Genomic DNA, 22,221 nt, shown 5'->3' with positions numbered 1-22,221 from the left:
GAGACTTCCTCCACATTGACATTGGTCCATTAATGAATACCTAATATATGTCCAATATAAATAGAATAGCAGCAGTTTTGGCTCTCCTTTTAGGAAACTTAATACTTTGCTCTCTGCTCAAGTCATTGAATAGTTGAGGTCAGTTATAAGAGCTCATCTCCTTGTAGATCACATATTGAGCAAAGGAAGGATAATTATTTCTCCCCATTCTTTAGTTTCTGTGAAAGCCCCTCTACTTTTTGTTGACATAAGCATAAGGGCTCTGAAACTTTAGTAGAATAGTATTTCAAAATGTACCTTAGACAGTCAGAAAAGCAGTAAAAATACGCACTGGACTGAAAGACAATCAATCAACTGATAAACATTTATTAAGTGCCTACTATGTACCAAGCGCTGTGGATACAAAAAGAAATGAAAGACATTCTCTGCCCTCAAGGAGCTTACAATCTAATGGGGGAGAGAACATGCAAGCAAATATGTGCAAACATGCAATATACAGGATAAATAGGAAATGATTAACAGTGGGAAGGGGCTAGAATCAAGAGAGGTTGGGAAAGTGTTCATGTAGGAGATGGGATTTTAGTTGGGACTTCAAGGAAGCCAGAGAAGTCAGCAGGGGAGCTCACAAGGGAGAAAATTGCAGGCATGGGGGACAGCCAGAGAAAATGACTGGAGCTGAGATGGAGTGTCTTGTTTGAAGAAAAGCCAGGAGGCCAGTATTGCTGTATTACAGAATAATGGCCAAAAGTAAGATATAAGAAGACAGGAAATGTAGGAGGGGGCTTCCTTATCTAGGGCTTTGACTGTCAAATAGGATTTTGCATTTGATGCCTGTGGAGATAAGGATCCACCGGAGTCTACCTGGATGGGGTGTGACATGGTCGGGAAAATCACTTTGGTGGCTGAATGGAGGATGGATTGGAGTTTATTGATCGATTGATAGAGAATAAAGTTTCCTGGCTTGTCATTGACTGGGTGCAGGATGGTTTATAATGTACCTTATAGGGCAGAGGGACCTGTTTTTATTAAATCCCTGAATACCAGGTCTGGGCCAAGTAGGTCCAGATATAGGTGTGAGGTAATGAATTCTAGAATTCCATCCTGTAAAACCATCTTCCAGTGAATACTGTGAAGGGGAGGCTCTTGCTTATCTCCTGGGAAGAATCCTTTACTTTCGCCTTCTTGGGCAAGGACTTGGCAAAAACCCTTTCCTAACCCACATTTGGGGGATAATGATGGTGGTGATGGGACTAACAACTGACAGAGCTTTAAAGTTTGCAAAATGCTTTACATACATTATCTCATTTGAGACTAATAACAGCTCTTATGAAGTAAGCATTACAGGTAGGATTATTGAAGGGATTAGGTAGGATTATTATAGAAGGGTAGGAAAGAGTCCCAGGACTGGGAGCCATCCTCCAAGTCCCACCCCTGGCATCATCTCTCCTTACCTCTGCAGTCTCCATTAGGGAGACCAAATGAACTGGGTTTGGAAGCCTCCTCAGTCCAAAAAGGATCTCAGATGTCAGTTCCAATCTGAAACCTCGGCCCAGCACACCTGAGATTAGAGGCCTGTTGTTCCCAGGTCCTCTAATACGAGGGGACAGATTGGAGCCCTTACTTTCCAGGTTGCTGGGGCTCTGGGGAAGAATCTGTGCTCTCAGATCCTTTTTATCAGCCAAGGGTAGCAGGGACTGGACGGCGGGAGGGGAGACATAGAAGGGATTCCCGAGGATCCCTATAGGGGACCCCTAAAGTGGGAGAGCAACCTCCCCTAGGGGAAAAGTATTTCCCCGTGTATCGCTCCAAATTCCCCTGCAGAAACCAGTGCCCCACGGAGCCCAGGGGACCGCGGGGGCGTGGGAGAGGGCGCAGGAGGGCGGGTGTCACATCCTCCGCATCCTCCTTCAGATCGGCTCCGGGTGGGACTGCTGCCTGCCTGCCTGCCAGCCTGCGCAGCCAGCGCTGTCCCCTCCCCGCCCTTGCCCTGCTAGGTTACCTCGCCCGGCCGCGGGCGGAGGGCTACGAGGCGATCACGTTACGCCGTTTCCGGTTTTCCAACGGGCTGTATTTCCCCTCCCGAGGCGGCGGCTGAGCGGCGGAGCCCCCCAAATGGCCTGGCCAGATGCGGCAGGTTTGCTGCTCAGTGCCGCCACCGCCACTGGAGGAGGCTTCGTGCAGCAGCAGCAGCAGCAGCGGCAGCGGCAGCAGCGGCAGCGGCAGCAGCAGCAACCACAGCAGCAGCAGCAGCAGCCACAGCAGCAGCATCGCCCGTCCCTCTGCGCCCCCAGAGCCGCGGCCGCAGCCACAGCCGCAGCCCAGCAGCCGGGACAGCAGCTGCCGCCGCCGCCGCCGCCGCCGCAGCCCGCTGGGGAGCCGCAGCCGCCGGCGGCATGAGGCGCGACCCGGCACCCGGCTTCTCCATGCTGCTCTTCGGGGTGTCACTCGCCTGCTATTCGCCCAGCCTCAGGTCGGTGCAGGACCAGGCGTTCAAGGCGCCCGTGGTGGTGGAGGGCAAGGTGCAGGGGTTCGTCCAGCCCGGGGGCTCGAATAGCACCCGAGAGCCCCCGGTCTCGGGCTGGGCGGCGCTGGTGAAGGTGTTGGACAAGTGGCCGCTTCGGAACGGGGGGCTGCAGCGGGACCAGGTGATCACCGTGGGTTCCTGCGCGCCCGTGGAGAGGAACCAGCGCTACATCTTTTTTCTGGAGGCCACCGAAGAGCCCAAGGTCTACAAGACGGCCTTCCCTCCCCTGGACACCAACGGCAAGAACCTCAAGAAAGAGGTGGGCAGGATCCTGTGCATCGATTGCGGTGAGTCGCCCTCCCCCTCCTCTGGGGTGGGGGAGATGAAGGGGGAGGGGCGAGGTGGTGCCGCAGGTGCCTAGGCCTGGCAGGTGTGGGGGTCGAGAAGCTGGGGGGGTGGGGCTACCCCTGCCCAGGACGTCTGGCACGAGTGGGTGAGGGGAGGTGCGGGAAGAGCAGGTTCAAAGTGTGTGTGGGAGAGGAGGAGTGCGGGGTGGGGGGAAGGGGGGTGTGAGAAGAGCCTTGGGGCTGTGCCAGCAGGAATCTGCGGCTGATGGATGGCATGTGGGGCTGGAACGCTGCCATTGTAGCCCAGCAGAGGCTGGAGAGAGGGAAAGTTCCGGGGCGGTGCCGGGCCGGGGGCAGTTGGGCCGGGAGGGGGCCTCAGCGGCCTTGATTAGGTTGCTAGGGATCCCGGAGGGCCCCCTCCTTCTTTCTGGGCTACTGCCCTGGATGGGCTGGATTGGCTCTGCAGGAATAACTGGGCACTCTATTGGGCTTCGCAGGCCCATGCCCACAAGTTCTCCCAGGGAATCGTCGACCCCACCCCCACCCCCATCCCTACATGGCTGGCGCAGGCAGAGTTGGACTTTAACTAATATTGTTTTCTCCATGTGGCATTTTTTTTTTTGGTGTTGTGTTTATCCCTAACCTCAGCACTGCCTGGCATTGTCAGGTCTTAACCTCTAGTACAAGTAAACCGGGCCTGGTGATCCATTTCAGGGACTGTGAAAAAGCCTGTTGTTCAGAGTTTCTGGTATATCTCTTAGAGGTTTCTTAACAGGCATAGTATTTCTCTAGGTTATGATGATGATGAAATATTGGGTTAACTTTCTCTAAACGGTTCTAAGTTCAGCTCTGACACTTCGGTAGCAGGATGTAGTGACTGCATCTGTCATCTCCATGATGTTGGGTGCAGCAAAAGAATGCAGGTGATTAGAGAAGTAACATTTTGAAATCTCTTCGACATTGGAGTTGCTCAGCAGATTATTTGATGTGAGGGAGTGAGAAGTCTTTTATGAAATGATCTTCTCTATGAGAGAAGACATCGTTTTAAAAATGTCATTGTATCTGGTATTAATATCTTGGTAGGATTTTCAGTCCAGATTATGTGCTAAATGTTTAGCACAGGTCTTTCTTGTGCTTTTGCAGTTGAACTATTTCATTGTTTTCTTTCTCTGGATACCAAATTGCTGCAAACCTACCTAAATAGAGAACTTGCTAATTGTGTGCAGTTAGTGACTTTCTGAACTATGTATCTACTAAATCATGACAGATGTATTGCACTTCCTTGAAAGTTTGCATGTTTACTAATATACCAACAGACAGGAGATGGCTAGGAGAGAAGCTGTGGGAGGCAGAGAATATATAATAACTATCAAAAAGTTTTGCATTCCTCATTCTTCCAGATTCATGCTTTCAAAATATTGCCCAATACATCTCCCCACTACCTGACATTTGGCACTTGAAGGGCTTCCTGGAGCTCCCTACTGGTAGACAATTTCAGGTATTAGGGAGTATATCTGAGCAGTATATGTTAAGCCATGTTATTTTACTTCTTCCAGAATAATTTTGGTAGTCTTTTAATAGGGACAACAGAAAAGATAAACCTGTTTGGGGAAAAGAGTGCTTCATTACTCTGACATGAGGCAAAACTGTTGTCTGTTATTTTAATACTTTGACTTATTCTGTGCTGGACAGTTGGGACCAGTCAAGAACTATTTGTCTTCAAGTCTATTTCATCTTACTGGAGACCTTCTCATGGAGTTATGGATCTTGTTCATATATTCAGTGGGAAATGGGCAGGGAAGTTGTGGAATCTTGCCTGAGGAGTTCAATGTACATATCTTTAAAAGATTCACTTTCCTGTTCACTGAGGATATGATGGCCAACTCCAGGTATACTGGGAATTGATGGATGTTTCCCCTTCTCTCTTCATTTGCCACCTGACCTACAAATTAATAAGTTAATTTGAAAATCAGGAAGCTTTTTGAGGTAGAGATAAAGTCTGTTATTAAGATGGGACATTCTAAAGCAATGTATATGGTTTGGCTATGGGAAAGATAAATTTAGAACTGCAATTACTGGGAAGGAGAAAGCCCTCACGTATCATAATTTGCTAAGGAGAAGGGGATGTGTTTGAAAGCAAACATTTTTAAATGAAAAGATCCTGATTTAAATTGCTATTTGGTAGGTTTCTGTCCATGTGATGACTTTTTTTTTTTGTCCAGACACTAGAAACTGGAAAATGAAAAAGCATTTTGTAGATCTGGTAGGCATTTTGGCAACATGGATGGAGTAGTAAAAGCTATTTCAGCTCGAAGAAAGAACCTTAAAATAAAGTTAAAGAAAACACATGTGGTAGTGGAATATTATACAAGGAAACCTATTCATCCTGACCTTGTGATAAGCAGGAAATAAACTCAACAACTTTATTTTTTGTTTTCTGTGTATAAAAGGAGTTTACTGGGCCATCAGGTTGCTGGGATTTTCTTATTGGGGGAGATTGGCCTGTAGCAAAATAGGCAAGCTGGCCCTTGGTGACTGTCATATTGAGTAACTGAAGTTCAATTGTTTTATCATTTAATCAAGATTTTCATGAGTCTGGGTTCTGGGAGATGTGATTCTTAGAAGAACAGTTAAAAGGCCCCATTTTAGGAGGATTGGTCAAATACCTTGGGTGGTATACACTGGTGAGGGTGAAGACTGGAGCCTAATTTTGGTGGCTGTCCCTCATGCCCAGAATGCTCTCCCTTCTCTGTTCCAACAACTGACCTCCCTGGCTTCCTTTTAAGTCCCAACTAAAATCCCACCTTCTACTGGAAGCCTTCCCAAATCCTTCTTAATTCCAGTGGTTTCCTTCTTTTAATTTTTTCCTGTAGCCTTAATCACTGAATGGGCATTGCCTCAGACAAACTGAGACCTGGGAAAGATCTTAACTTAAAAAGACTGTCTCCCACTGCATCCAGGGCCATCTCTTCATCCTGACCTATATCTGACCACTGGACTCAGATGGCTCCAGAGGAGAGAGTGAGGCTGGTGACTTTGTACAGCCCTCCCTCACTTAAATCCAACTCACTTGCAAGTCATGACATCAACTTCCTGATGTCATGGTCCTCTTCAAGAACGAAGGACAAATAATAATAATGATAATAATTTATTCTGCACATAGCTTGCTTTACATATACTTGTTTCTATGTTGTGTCCCCCATTAGATTGTAAGCTCTTTGAGAGCTGTCTCTTTTTGTATCTCCAGTGCTTAGCACAGTTAGCCTGGCATATGGTGGTGCTTAATAAATGTTTATTGAATTGAATTGAATCAGTCCAGTGGCCACATTTTCTTCTGTACCTCTCTTAAAATGCTATTCTGTTGTCTACTTTCACAACATCCTGAAGGAATATATTTCCAATATCATTTTGTGTTCAATGTTTTTGACTGGGGGTATAGGGTGGAGAGGGAGTAGGCAATCAATCAACATTTATCAGGTGCTTACTATGTACCAGGCACTGTGCTTGCTGGATTCTATGGATACAGGATCAAAAAAAAATATAGTTCCTGCTGGCAAAGGGCTTGCATTCTCTCAGGGGAGACAAAATGTATACACATGTATACATGTATGTGTATAAATATATACATATGTATACATATATACATATACAAAATATATTTGAAATAAATGCAAGGTGGTCAAATAGGAGATAGTGAGGGTGCTAGCAATTGGAGGACGGGGGAATAAGGATAAGCTTCCTGTAGAGGATTGGTGCTTAATAATAATGGAAATAGTAATAATCCTTCCTTTTGGAACATAAGGATGAATCAAGAAGAAGGAGTTTGTACTGGGCAGTGTGCATTTTCTCTACTCAAGTCTTTCCTTGATGCTTCCTCAAGTTTTGGGGTGACCCTGGATTCTCTAAGGCTGCGCCAGTGATGAGTGGCACACAGATTACCAAACTGCAAAGGCTTTTAATACAGGTCTGGCAACAGATTGCACCTCTGTTGTCTGAAGATCAGCCTCCCTGAGTTCAGAGAGATTCTTCAGAAGGTAGGCCTCTGCATGATAAATTTGTTTGGCCACTGCAACTCAAGAAGAAGGTTTCCTAAAACGTTGAGGGGCTGGAATCTGCATTGGCAGTAGGGGTAGCTACACTGGAGAAATCATAGATCCTTCAAATATTGAAGGATCCAAAATTCTGTCACTGACATTTTAGGTTATGAAATGTCTGAATTTTCTTTAAACAAGGCATAATTGTGAGTCGTTTTCTTCCCTTTTGTGGGAGGGGAAGAGGAAGAGGGAGAGGGGACTAACTAGGGATAATAACTCCTCACAATGCTATATAAAAGTATCTCATTCTGCAAATAGTCTTGCATTCCCAAGGATTGCTTGTATTTTGGTGTAATTACACCCTATCTTGCTGCTTTCTCCTGTGGGTTTTCTTTTTAGCAGGTTCCTTTCTGGTGTCAAGGCAGGGTTTGACTTAAGGAGTGAAGGCATCCATTTCCACCCTGTGAATATCCAAACACATTGATTTCCTATTTGAGAGTGATAGTTGAAACCAGATACATGTCCATTGGGCTTCCCATTTTTAGGTTAATTACAAATTCTTAGCCTCTAAATTCACTTATCGAAAAAGTCCGCTCACAAAATTCAGTACTAAGCAGAAGAAAGTTCACACTTTTAAAAAGCCATAGTTATTTAAAGAATTATTCATTCCTTTAGCCCAGCTGGAAACCCAGCTGTGCTGGTGCTTTTGCATGGGGAAAATGAAACCAACTAGATTAGGAACTGACTAGCCAAGGGGGCAGGCTGTATTGTTTACATAGAGAAATGTGAGAAAGTAAAACTAAAATATTCTTGCTGTTCTAATCACTGGTAACACAGATTGACCACCTATTGAAAACAAGAGTTTGGTGATAGCCTGGTCTCTTTATCTGTCTCTGTGGGGATCCCTTTTCTAAAGGGGGTTTATTATCAGCTAGAGTACCTCACCACAATGGGTTCTTACCATTGTGCATTTTCAGGTTAATAGGATTTGTGGGGTGGAGGGCAAGGTTCGGGATTCAGAGCCAAGGACATCCTCCAAAGAATTTAAAATTCAAAGCGCCTATGTATAATGAATGATTCTACAATCTGAACTCACCTAGGCCCGTCTCCCAGAAAGTTATATTGGTTTCTTTGAAATCACTGAGTTTAAAGAACAAAATGGATATGGGGTTTGATTAGGGTGGTAGATTTAAAAGGGTCCTAGAGATTTAGCCTAATTCCCTTAGATGAGGAAACTGAGGCCCAGAAAAGATTCCGAAAGTCCAAGATCACACTTAGTTAAGTGGCAGCTCTGGGACTCTGGTTCAAGGGAACTTTCCATTGTCATCTATACAATTTAGTGCAGGCTGTATGGTTAACACTTTCTGTATTATCTATCTCCTACTACCTTAGGGGTGAAGGGTGGGGCTTTAACATTGTTGCCCCTTCTTTGAAATAGATCAGTTTCCTGAACTTTCAAAACATTCTTCCCCATTTTGGAGTGAAAGCTTTTATTTCCCAGATGGAGAATATTAATTTTGCTTCTAAAACATTTTCTGTTAAGATGACTCAGGTAAAAAAAAAATTTTTTTTCTTAACCTAGATCAGGAACCAGCTACATAGTTCCTGTTATTTCTGAGCTTTTTTAATAAAAAAAAAGTACCAAATCTTTCTCCTCTAAACCTCATTCTTGCTTCAGAAATGAGACCCTAGGGGCAGGAATGAACACACACACACTTCACTTTGGAAACAATGCAGAGAAACCTATTCATTGGATGGAACTTTGTGAGCTCTAACCGTGGTACTCAAATCTGTGATTCAAAGGCCAAATCCTTGAAAAGAAGGGTAATACATACAATAACAATGACTATTTACAATGCTTCACGTCTATAGCTGTCTTACCACAGCTTTTATATGGGAAATTACATGATGCCACATATAGAAAGAGAAAGTCCATGGTAGATGTCTGCTTCTATTTCCATGGAGAAGTCAGGAACACCAGTTGCACGTGAACATTTGACTTTAACCATATTGGCATACAGCTGGTGTTATTCCAGAAGGAATTAGCTACCTGTGTTGTGCTTTGAAGTGCTATGTTTGAGGTAACTGGCTTGGATTTAGAATTAAAATTTCAAAGGATCAGAGAGTTTCCATTTGGATAAGGAGAAAAAGGCAAATATGCAACTATCTGGGCACAGAAAAGTCTTAACTATCTAAATCCCACTGGTTTAGGGCATTTGGCATTTTTTACATTAATTTGAAAGGGCAGGAATGTCATTGTCAATGGAGTTAAGTTCATCTTGAGTCTTCATGGAATCACAGTTTTAGAATTTACAGGTCATCCAGTCCAGTGTCATGATTTTCTATATAAGGAAACTGAGGCCCAGAGAGATTAAGTGACACTTCTAAATCACACAAGTAATTAGTGGCAGAACCAAGAGAACCTTGGTTCCCTACCTCCAGATTTAAGGAACTTTACACTCTCCCAACTATCCTTTGGGGACAGACGAGTTAGTTAATAATAAGAGCTAGTATTTGTATAATGCCTGCTATGTACTATGCTATGTTTTCGCTGTTGTTGTCTTACAAATATTATCTCACTTGATCCTCATAACAACCCTGGGAGGAAGGTGCTATTATTATCCCCATTTTACAGTTGAGGAAACTGTAAGTGTCTGAGACTGGATTTAAACTCAGATCTTCCTGACTCCAGGCTTGAGGTGCTAACTATTGAGCCACCTGATTGCCTGTAAGAAGACTAGGAGGAGTACAGACTTGGATTTCTGTGTGTCTTTAGGGGAGTCTGGGAGAAGCTAGGGATTTTGTCTGATTATTTCAAATAAGATAAATCCCTTATGCACATTAATAAATTGAGGTTTTATTTTCAAACCAAGTTATGAATTTCAAGAAGAAATGAGGAAATTAGGTGAGGCCAAGGGTAGAAATGCTAAATTATGAGAAAAGTTTGAAATTAAGGTTCTTTTGTGGGAAGTTTAAGCACAGACTTCAGGAGCAATGTTTCCCACTCCTCCTCCCAGCACCCCTTTTAAAGACAAATCTTGCTGAGCGAGAGAACTGTGTTAAGGCTGAAGCAAAGCTCAGAGGATAATTAAAAGGCATTAGGAGGATGTGAGGGAGGACTTGCTGTACCCAATTGAAGAACTAGGAAGCTTTTGCCAATCAAGGATCAAAAAGCATTTATTCACAGTGATTGAGATGAGTTGCTTCTTTTTAAATATTTTAAATAATATTTTGTTTTTTCCAATTTTGTATAAAAATAATTTTAACATGAAAAAAATTCAAATTCCAAGTTCTTTCCCTCCTTCTCTCCCCTCCCCACTCCCTGAGATGGCAAGCAATTTGATCCAGGTTATATACTTGCAATCATGCAAAACATATTTCCACATTAGTCATGTTGTGAAAGAAAATATAGGCTAAAAAAAGCCCATAAAAATACAGTGAAAAATAGTATGCTTTGATCTGCATTCAGACTCCATCATTTTTTTTTTCTGGAGGTGGATAGCATTTTTCATCATGAGTTCTTTGAATTGTCTTATATCATTGTCTTGCTGAGAATAGCTAAGTCATTCACAACTGATCATTGTACAGTATTGCCAGGTACACTGCTCTCCTGGTTCTGCTCACTTCACTTTGCATCAGTTCATGTAAGTCTTTCCAGCTTTTTCTGAAATCATCCTGCTCATCATTTCTCATAGCACAGTAATATTCCATCACCATCATATACTACAACTTGTGCAGCCAGATGATGATTGTTTCAGGGAAACATTTCAATGAAATGCCTAGACCAAGGAATGTGTGAAGTGAACATCTACTTAGGGGAGGGGGAAAAAAACCTCCATCAATAGCCATAGCTTACTTAGGAAGCTCATTGAATGTCATTGGGTCAAAAGTGAGGAGGGAGAGACACATGAGAGAGTCAATTGCATGATGAAGTCCTTTAGCCATCCTGGCGAACTAATGACTATGACTTATATGCAAATAAATAGGGTACTACAAAATTGTATTAAACTCTAATATGCTTCTATGGATCTAATATTTTTGTGTGACCCTTGTGTTAAAAGTTCCCTTCTGAAGGGAGAAAGGACCTAAGTATCCATTAAGAGACCTTTTAATTCTCTGACTTAATTCCTGGGCATCCCCTCAATTTCCAATTCTTTGCCACCACAAAAAGAGCTGCTATGATTTTTTTTTTTACAAATAGGTCCTTTTCCTTTTCTTTTTAAATGTCTCTTTAGGGGTACAGACCTCTAATAGTGCTGAGATAAGTTGCTTCTAATCAATTGAGACAGTTTGGATAATTGAGAAATGTTGTTAAGGATCTTTCCTTCTTTGGCTTAGTTGCTATGTAGAAAGTCTGACATTATGAGGGCAATTCCACAGTGATGTTTCTTTTCTCAGACTTTACTGGCAAAGAACTCTGAAAAGCACCCCCTCTCACCCCAAGTTATTGTTTCTGCCCCCAGAGAAAGTACAGGTCTCCAGAGTTTTTCTGCTGCTCATGATACTTTTATCAGGGAATTGATGATGGGGAAGCTCCAGCTCCAGACTGTTCCTCCTGGATATAATTAGGGAGGTAGTTAATAACACTGATTTAACCCTTGTGGATGTCAAGAGAGACATAGCTGCTACTAGAGGGTTTTAATACCAGATGGTAAAAGTAGATTCAAAGCTAATAATATGATGTTCAAGCTGTGATTATTCTCTTATGTTAAAACAAACAAACCTATTCCTCTTTACCTTTCAAAACAGCCCTTAAAGGTTCTCTATCCTTTACAGATTTCTTTCCCAGCTTTGAGTATTTTAGTTTCCCCTCTCTCCAGTCCTCACACAGATTTTTCGATTTATAAGCATTGGTCTTGCCCTTCAGGCTAGGATACTTTACATGGTTTAGATCTTGGGATTGGTTCAGACAGCAGAAGCCAGGCTGAACCACAATTCACTGGAACTAAAACAGCATAAAGTCACTGCATAGCTGCAGACCTGGTCCAATAATAGTGAAACTCAGGGCATTATCATTTGAGGCAGTGATTTGATTTGGTACTCACTGGATCAAATATATTCAAGCAATGGCTTCTACTAAAAGTGTCAATGCTAGCCTTTTAATTATTCCAATCCAGTGTTCTATGGATCTAGATGGAAACTATACTGTAGTCAACTCCCAATAATTTGGAATAATGATGAGATGGAAGGAAGGTTGATATAGATTGTAGATTTGTTTTTAAAGAAAGAAATGTAGTTTTATTATTTTCAAATTTTGTTGCTCTTCAGTCATTTTTCAGTCATGTCCCATTCTTCATGACTCCATTTGGGGTCTTCTTGGCAAAGATACTGGAGTGGTTTGCCATTTCCTTCTCCAGCTCATTTTGTAGATGAAGAAACTGAGACAAATAGGGTTAAGTGACTTGCCCAGGGTCATATAGCTAGTAAGTGTCTGAGGCTGGATTTGAACTCAGAAAGATGAGTCTTTCTGACTTCAGCACCAGAACTCTATCTAGTATGTAATCTAAACTGGGCTATTGAAGTCTTGCCAAGTTACCCTCAAGAACATTCTTTAATGAAGGGATGAGAATGATTCCTTGTTAGCTTATCATTTTTCTTCCAACTGGCTGCTTTTAAAGCACTGGAAAGCAGTTTTTTCTCTTAAGTAAGTTAAATATTCCCTTCTAAATCAGATGTTTACATTGGTTTAGGAAGGTTTCCCCACCCCAGCTACCTTGGACTAGAATGAGAAGGTAGACTTTAGCCCAATCTCTGTTCCAAATCATCAGAAATTTAAAATGAAGATATTTAACTTTTCTTTTTTGTGTTAATAATACAAAGGTAGGTTTTCAAATGCAGTAGCATCTTTTTCTTTGGCTTGTTGAATTTTGTTTTTGAACTCAATGCCTTTTTTTAAGGGCATTTTTGTTTATTTTATTTTTAAAATTTCCCTTCTTGTAACTCTATGCTTTATTCAAGCAGTCCAACTTACGAACTAACAACTAGCTGTTTGCCTGGCATTACTTTACTGTTTTTTTTTTTTCCTGAAAGTCATTATGTTTTCAAAATAACAGAAAAATAGGACATAGCCTCATAATGGAAAAGCATGGTTTTTATATTCACTTACTAGGTATTTTTTTTTTTGTTCTAATTGGCTCCTAGTTTGGCTTCTTTGGTCCAAATGAAGTTCTTCTTTTTCTTCTTCTTATTTTTGGAATTGAGAATTGGACCTTTGTGTACTCAGACTAATACTGCAAGGCATCCTGGAGTGGTATGGGGTCCAGAAGGTCAGTGAATAGAACCAATGTGAGAGGTACACATATCTGGATACTCAGTTGTCCCCACTTATAACTTGAGTGGAGATATGGAAGAAAACCCAAAAGAGATGGCTTTTAAGGTTGCTTAAAACTCTGAGATGCTATGAACCTAGAGGAAAGAACACTGAACTTGAAGTAAAGAGTCCTGATGTCCATTTCTGAATCTGTCACATATTTTGTGGCTTTGGACAATTCACTTTCTATTTCTGGTCCTCAGTTTCTTCATCTGTAAAATAAGGTGCTTGGCTTAGGTGATCTCTGATCATTTGATGATGGTTGTTTCAGGGAAACATTTCAATGAAATGCCTAGACCAAGGAATGTGTGAAGTGAACATCTACTTAGGGGAGGGGAAAAAAAACCTCCATCAATAGCCATAGCTTACTTAGGAAGCTCATTGAATGTCATTGGGTCAAAAGTGAGGAGGGAGAGACACATGAGAGAGTCAATTGCATGATGAAGTCCTTTAGCCATCCTGGCGAACTAATGACTATGACTTATATGCAAATAAATAGGGTACTACAAAATTGTATTAAACTCTAATATACTTCTATGAATATAATATTTTTGTGTGACCCTTGTGTTAAAAGTTCCCTTCTGAAGGGAGAAAGGACCTAAGTATCCATTAAGAGATCTTTTAATTCTCTGACTTAATTCCTGAGTAACTTTCATTATTTGGCACACTATTAAGGGTAGGGACCAGCTCTTCTTATAAGCACTCAGGCTCACAAAGCTTTGATACATAGCATAGTTTTATCCTCTCTGCAGTAAAGAGTTCTGAAAGGACGTGTATCCAAACCTGTAGGCTGGCAAAAGACCCTTTGCCCTCTCCCATGAGCAGCTCTCCTTCAGGAACCTGTGTGGTCTTTATAGTTTATAATATTGCCCTAGGTTTGACCCCAGTTGGAATTTCCCCCTTCACCTGGGTGCTTTGTACCTTGTTCTTTTGTTAGCAGTTCTTCAGTTGCTTTTTCCTGTGTGAACCCCTACTGTCCTTCCTTTATTGTCCTTTTCTGGCAGATGTCACAAGCTCCCTGTTACTGTTGTTCAGATCTGCTTTGCTACTTCCTAATAGTTGAACTTCCTTCAGCAGATGGTGCTAGCAACCTCTTCTCAATCTCTAGAACAGTTGACCTGGGAAGTAATTATTCTGACACCTCAGCTGACACTATTACAGTCTTTTAACCTCCAGGGACAGAATATCTATGGTTTAAATTACTTTCTTTTGCACCTTGGATTCCTAGCCCCATCCTTCATACAGAGTGCCTTTTCAAGTAACTGTAAGAACACTGACTTTTTCTTGGACTGCTAAAGTGAGTATCTATTTTCCGCTTTGGGTTGGCTCATGATAACTTCCTCCCTTCCCTGGCACGTGGGTATTTTGCCTTTCATTCACATCATCACATCTCTCTATCTTTGGTGTTTGAAAAGGCATTCCCACTCTCTTTCCATTTGTCTTTTCATCTTTTCTCTTCTTCTGGGACAGCTAGGTAGGGTTTTTCAAATAATTCCAATCTGCTTCTAGATTTCCAAAAGGAATAGTTGGAACTGGTTGCACCCAGTGCAGGTGCCTATGACTTAGAGCGAAAGCAGCTTCTCCTCAACATGTTTACATATATTACTTAATTCTGTGATTAGTCTAGCAGGAAAATAATATTTTCCTTATTTTTCAGATCATAAAACTAAGTCCCTCAAGTGACTTTCTTAAATTGCTATGGTGTGTGGTTGGAGATCATATCTTAACACTAGAAATTTAAAGTTGGAAGAGATCTTAAACCCCTTATTTTACAGATGAAGAAACTAACGCTAGTGAGGTTAAATGACTTGTTCTAGGTAGGAAGTGATAGAGTTGGGATTCAAACTCACTCCTCTGATTCCAAATTAAGCACTCTTTCCATGGCATCTTGGTAGATCAGAGCTTTGGGAGTACCAGGAGGTCAACTCTATGGATTTTTTGATATGTCTCTTACAGTTTGTAATTTCCAATAGAACTTGGTGAAATCCCCAAGAAAAGGATAAATGGGTTACATGTCATTGTAAGAAGATGCTGCTGTTGATCCATTCAGTTGAATTGGGTTGGTAGTAGTGGGAATAATTTCATTTTTTTTCTTATGAGAGATGACTATCAAAGGTTGAGGCTTTGGTGTCTGGCTTTGAAGCAAGGTTTTTTTTTTTTGTGTGTGTGTGTGGAACTGGATTAAAGTTTGAGCTTTAAGTTGTTTTTTTTTTTTTTCCAGATGGGTTTTCAATTCTCCTTGTTACTGGTTGTTCTGATCTTAGGCTTCCTTAGTCCTTTCTACTCCCTAAGGACTTACTGTGTTACCACTCCTTTGGCACTTATCATTTGCTATTTGTACTGATAATCTTTGCATTGCTACTTTTCTTATCTTTCAACTAGATTGTCAACTCCTAGAGGGCAAGGACCTACAAATATTTGCTTATTTAATATTTGATTAATTGCTAGCTAGTGCTTGGTAATACTGTGAAGTAAAATGAGATTTTGTGATTTTTTTTTTGCATGTTTGATCATTTGTACAATAAAAAGTAAATTTCTATAGACATTGTTATCATACCAATAATCAAAACAATTTCTTTTGATCCTTGTGATTATAGATTCAAACACATATATGTCTATTTTACAAAGTTGTAGTTAGTGTTCTGCTTTTTAAATTTTGAATTATTTTGTATTGCCATATTTCTGTGTATATATATGTTTAACATTTTTCATTCTCTATGGTGATATAGTACTCCAATATTATTGAATTCATTTTTTGTAACCTTTCCCTACCCATTTAACATTTTGCTTGTTACTTTGTAACAAGTTTACAAAGTTGTGGTTAGTGTTCTGCTTTTTAAGTTTTGCATTATTTTATATAATCACTTGCCATATTTTTGAATATTCTTTTTTGGGGGAACATTTAATTTTTACTTTTTAAATGCTATGAATAGGTAGTTAAGCAGGTACCATACACTAGCCAGATAAGAAAGTAAAAATAAATACTAAATAAATAATCTTGGATTCCATTACAAATTAGCCATGTTTTCTTGTTGGCTTCCTTTTTTTTTCTTTCTTTTTTGTTTAGTTTTTTATTTTTCCCCAGTTACATGTAAAACAATTTTTTAACATTCAGTTTTAAAATTTTATGTTCCAAATTCTCTCCCTGTCTCTTCAACCCCCTTGTATATGTCTGTATCTTTTTAATATTTTTCATTCTTTTTGTGCTCCAATATTATTGTATTCATTCTTTGTAATGGGTTATTATGTAATGGGTCCCTAACCATTTAACATTTTGTTTGTTACTTTGTAATAACATGATTCTGCAAATAACAACAGTGCTATGAGATTGGGGAGAATGCTGACTAGGCTTTTGACAGTACCTTTCATTAGAATTTTGTTTTTTCATACTTGCTTTTTCAATTCAGTTTTTGGAGGTGGTTTTTTTTTCTTTTTTGGTATTCTGAAACTTTTTCAGTTTCTTACACATGATTTTTCTTTCAGTTTTCTCATTTTGGAAACACATGCTTGTTTTTTAATTTCATCCTATTAGGACCGTCTTTGTCTGGTCTCTCTTTCTTCTTCTGACTATAGATTAGCTATGTGCTCTGCAGATTAGTACCATTTACTGGTCATGTTACCCAAGCTTTTCCTGCTCTAACATCTCCCCATTTTGTTTAAGGAGTTCTCAAATAGAGCAGGTATCCCTTCTCCTGTTTAGGGAAGCTTGGTTTCAGCCATATCTCTCTGCCATTCCCATCTTCATATTGGATGCCTTTAGCTGAGTGTGTAGGAGATGACCAGGTCTGGTTCCAAAACCTGTTTAGACTCACTTACTCCAGGCCATGTAGTAAGGGGGCACTTCTCTATGCTTGGGATGGAGAATTGGTGCTTCTAGAGTTAGGCATGTGGTCTTAGACAATTATTTTCTGCTTTGGGGGCTGACAGGGGGAGAAGAAAGGATCTAAGCTTTTTGTTAATTTCCTTCATTTGTCACATTAACCCTCTCCCTGTTTCTCTCATCACTGCAATTAATGAGGCGTTTTCTGTGGCATCTGTTTCCTTGGCTGTTCCCTGGATTTCCTCTTCAGTGAGAGAGCTCCCTTTTGATCGCTTCATTTTAGGACAACTTCCCACCCCTAGATTTTCCTTTTGTAAAGGGCTTTGGTGTTGAACATGGGTCGAATGGAGCAGTCTACTTTAGGTTTCATTTCCTAATCTAGCAATGAAGCATTCTCTTAATAACTCAACTGGAAGACAGATCTTATGTTCAAAGTGAATCAGTTCTCATTCGTGTTGCTTGTGGTCTTAAATGAGCCCTTTGCACACACTCCGCCTTCCAATATTGTATGTGTACTTCCCCCTCTTGGAGAATCATTTCTGGGACTAACTTGGCACATGGTCTTAAAGAGAAGGGCATGTTGAGGGGCAGGGGTGGGACAAATAGTCCCTGTTCTTGAATTTAAACAGCTGATCCTGTCAGTGTCTGAACTCCTTTTCTGTGGTGACAGAAAACAGCAGGAGCTGTTATTGCAGCCGAGAGTACTTCTCCAGCTTTGTCACTTGGGTGACCAGATTTCAGAAATAAAAAAGGAGTCTCAGACCACAGCAGGATCTAGTTGGCACAGAATGAAAACGAGGCTGGCAAAGCAGTCCTCCCAAAGACAAAACATCTAGTGGGTTTCTTTCTCAAAACCTGACAATTCTGGTTTCTGTTTGTTCTTCCTCCCCAACCCCCACCCTCTATCTCTGGCTTGGAGGCTCAGAAGTATTGTTGTCTCCTCTCTTTTGGGGGCTGCTCTCCCTTCCCTTCCCTTCCTTACTTCCTTATCTTAGGTCATTCCTGTCTTAGTCTTTCTTTTCTTAACCATAGCCCTTCATTTACCCCTTTCCAACTGTCAGAGAAGCTTCCAGAACTTTTGGTTGGGATAGTCTTTCCCTCCTTATGCCCTTCCCCCATCCTTCTGTGGCCTTCTGTTGGTTGCTTTAGTGAGTTCTGTCTCACCTACCAAAAGAAAGACTCCTCATGCCCATGGAACAGGGAGAGGGATATGTGGTTCTTCTAAGGCCTGTGCACTAATAAGCAGGGCTTGGTTTTTTTCTGTCTTGATTTGGACAAAACATGGATCTTTTTGCAGACCAGGGTTTTTCCCAAGAAGGGTCTCCTCACATCTCTAATTCTTGTTTCTTAAAGAAATGTATTAGGCTGACTGTAGCTTTGGAGAGGTCAGTGACATCGATCAGAAACCTGCTAATGATGCACTGTCAGCTATCCCTCTGGGGCTGACCCTTTGGGTCTCAGTGTAGGTGAACAGGGACAACATATGTCTCAGGATACACACACACACACACACACACACACAAACACACACACCCCTATATATCTATATCTATGTCTATATTGAGAGAGAGAGAGAGAGAGAGAGAGATGGCTAATTCCACTTTCATGGATTCAGCCTTGGGGAATGGACTACAGCATGGAGAAAGGCATTGCTAATGCCAAAAGCAACTCCTTGTTGTCAAAACAAGGAGTATGTGTGTGTCAGAGAGGAATATGGGTGGCCACCAGATCAGGAGAGAGCTTACTTACTTTCTTGGCTTTTCATTATGGAAATTATCTGAGTAGGTTTCTACTGCACTGTGCGTGGTTTGCAGTGAGCTGAAAGGACAAATGAGAGTGGGAGCTGAGATTTGTTCACTTGGGAATAAAATTTTCCCTTGTGCTAATGTTGCTGCAGCCCATCCTCCTGCCCACATTCTCTACAAACTCCGTGCTTTTGGGATGTGCGATCTCAGTCCGCCTGGCTTTCCTAAAGTTGGCTTCTGGGGTTCTTAGCTATAGCCTCTGTCCCAGATGTGAGATAATTCTGTGCATGTGCCTGTGCATGTGTGCTCCTGTGTGCTTGTGTGTGTGTAAGGTATATATACTCTCAAATGGATCTGTGATCTCATTGATTCAGGGGCTCCCTCCAATAATGGAGAGTAGACTCCATTCATACCTGCCTATCCTAGGGGACTCCTGTCCATGTCTTCCCAAAATTTTGTTACAATCCATCCATCAAGTATGCTTGAAGCTTTCTTCTATTTCTTCTGACTTCACAAGGATACTAAGGTACTGTTTTCGCCATCCAGCTGGCATCTCTCACTCTTACCATGTAACCAGACCACCTTCTCCTTCCTTCATACAATTCACATAGTACATATGTATAGTAAAGTTTGTAAACGTAGCAATTGACGAAGAGCACTGTTTAAAATCAGTCATATTTTACTCTGATCTTGGATGTACATATAGTGTTTCAGTATATACAGTGTGTTGGACTTGGAGTCACAAAGACTTGTGTTCAAATTCTGCCTCAGATACTTAGTAGTGGTATAATCCTGAGCAAGTCATTTAACTTATCTCAGCCTCAGTTTCCTCATCTATAAAATGGATACAATCTACCTTACTGGTGCTGTGAAGATCAAATGGGATAACCGGTAAAGTGATTTGCAAACCTTAAAGTGCCATACAAAATGGTAGTTAACCAGTAGAGGTTTTCCTTTTCCTGAAGTAAAAACAAACAAACTAATCCATGTGGTTAGTGAGGAAGAGGGGGAGGATGGAATGGGAGGAAGCAGTGTGTTGATGTGAGAAAGCAGCATAATTGGGAGAAGACAATAGGAAATGCCTATGAATTGAAGGGAGGTGGTCTTTGACAAGGCTTCATTCCCTTGGCTTGAGAACCTTTCTAAGGGGAGTGACAACTGATGGGTTGATTCTAGCTTGTAATCATTTTCATGTAGCAAGAGCTGTCCCTCACATGTAGCATGGGGGTGTTGTTGTGTGGCTCAAGGGGAGGCAGAATAGACAACTCTAGTCTCTAACCTTCCCTCCTTTCTCCAAGGGAGACTTTAATTCTTGCTAGGAAAGGAGATAGGAGGTTGGGGCCCGGAGCTAGGCCACTCTGCTTTCCTCAGGGAGAAGGGCTACTGGGCTAGCCTTATCTTCTCCCTCAAATACTACTAGTAGAAATCTTCTACAAACTAGTAATAGTCATGTCATCCCATATGGGGCTATGAGAATAATCCAGGTAAGCTCTTTCCCCTCTAAATTGCTGCAGAGGCTTCACTATTTTTATTATTGTTGCTGCTGTCTTCTAAGAGGTGTTGCAAGCTGTATTAACTGTAGGAGGACTCACCACAATCAAAATCACAGGTCTTTTGGTGGCACAGTGGATAGAGTGCAGGGCCTGGAGTCAGGAAGCCTCATCTTCCTGAGTTCAAGTCTGGCCTCAGACATTTACTAGCTGTGTGACCCTGGATAAATCACTTAACCCTGTTTGCCTCAGTTCCCTCATCTGTAAAACAAGCTGGAGAAGGAAATGGCAAACAAGTCCAGTACCTTTGCCAAGGAAACCCCAAAATGGGATCACAAAGAGTCCGACATGACTGGAAACTGAGCAACAGCAAGAACATTAATAAAGAACTTAATTCTATGAACTATTGTCTGTTCTTCTCTCAGTAGCTCTCATAGGTACCACCATTTGCCAGTTTCTACTTTGACACTTTCTATCTATGTTATTATAAACTATTGGAGTGAATGAAGTTCTGTGAAGGTGTGTGTAGAGGCAGAAGAATTTGGATCCCTCCCCTTGCAATATAAGAAAATAAGAGAATGTTTTTCTCCCTCTAGGAACCTAGATGATATGTTGTGCCCTGAGGGATACAGTGGGGGGGGGGGGGGTCAAGATCAGTAACAGTAAAGATTTTGAATTGCATTATTAATAATTAATGATTTATCAAAGGCCATGTGGATACTCTTTTTTTCCCCCCTGTTATGCTTTAGAGAAATGAGAAATAGACATCAGTGAGGTCTTGGGGGTGGGGAGAGATGTCAACAGGGTAATTTTCTGATGAGCAAATGTCTGAGTAGATTGCTAGATGAGGTTCTGTGGTTTGCCTTTTTTAGTCAGTCGAGATCAGGACCTGCCAGTATGTCAGATATAGTCTTTTTTTTTTTTTAATGGATATTAAAGCAATGTGTTGGAGCATGTGACCTTGGCTAACATTCAAAGAAGAAAGATATTTCTTGATTATTTTCTTTATTCTTGACATCTCTGATTAGGAATCATGATCTCTCTGTCTTTCTGCTTACTATTAACCTTGAGCAGATTACTCTTATGTTCTTTGCCTTAGTTAGATCACCTGATGGTTCTGTTCTGGGTTTTCTTCTCTTTTCCCTCTATACTATTTCACTTGGTAATCTCATCAGTCCCTATGGATTTAATTACCACCTTTATGCTGATGATTCTCAAATCTACCTTTACTGCCTCAGTCTCTTTCCTGACCTTCAATCTCGAATCTCTATCTTTCAGATATCTTGAAGTGGATGTCCACTAGACATCTTAAACTCAATGTATCTAAAACACAACTCGTTAACTTTCTCCTTGAATCTTTCTCCCTTTCCTTCCCTCCCTGTTATTGCACAGGGCAACACCATCCTCCCAGGCTCCCCACCTAGGAGTCATCTTCAATTCCTCACTATGTCTCACCCCATACCCAAAGCTCGCCAATTTCACCTTTGCAACATTGCCCCCAAAGACCCCCTTCTCTCCTCTGAAACTGCTACCAGTCTAGTTTCAGCCCTTATCACCTCAAGCCTCGATTATTGCAATACCCTGCTGATGCCTCGGCTTGCCTGAGTTCTCCCCATTCCAATCCATTCTCTATTTAGCCACTAAAGTGATTTTTCTAAAACACAAGTCTAATTATGTCATCTCCTCCTCTCCCCTTATTCAATTAACTCCAGTGTCTTCCTATTGCCTCCAGAAGCAAATACAAAATATGCTGATATTCAAAGTCCTTCATAACCTAGCCCCTTCCTACCTTTCCAGTCTTCTTACGCCTTACTCCCCAACCTGTACTCTTTAATCCAGTGACAGGGTCTTTCTGTCTGTTCCACAAGTAAAATGCTCTATATTTTGGCTCTGGGCATTTTCTCTGTCTGTTCCCCATTCCTGGAGTGCTCTACCTCTTCCACTCCAACTGTTGACCTCCCTGGCTTCAAGTCCCAACTAAAATCCCACCTCCCACAGGCAGTTCCCAACT

General features: G+C 41.5%; 1 protein-coding gene across 1 annotated transcript in view; it reads left to right on the top strand.

The window, feature by feature from the left end:
* Positions 1–2,125: 2,125 nt before the first annotated feature.
* NRG2 (neuregulin 2) overlaps positions 2,126–22,221 on the top strand; it is a 245,309-nt gene continuing 225,213 nt past the window's right edge. Inside the window, 2 exon segments of the mRNA XM_027856563.1 lie at positions 2,126–2,341; positions 2,343–2,811. Of these exon segments, the coding sequence (XP_027712364.1) occupies positions 2,126–2,341; positions 2,343–2,811 (685 nt within the window).

The sequence above is a fragment of the Vombatus ursinus genome, unplaced genomic scaffold (genome assembly GCF_900497805.2).
Source record: "Vombatus ursinus unplaced genomic scaffold, bare-nosed wombat genome assembly UNPS02011572.1, whole genome shotgun sequence".
In the NCBI taxonomy this organism is placed as follows: Eukaryota; Metazoa; Chordata; class Mammalia; order Diprotodontia; family Vombatidae; genus Vombatus; species Vombatus ursinus.
Note: the sequence above shows the minus strand (reverse complement) of the source record. Positions and strands in the feature narration are given on the sequence as shown.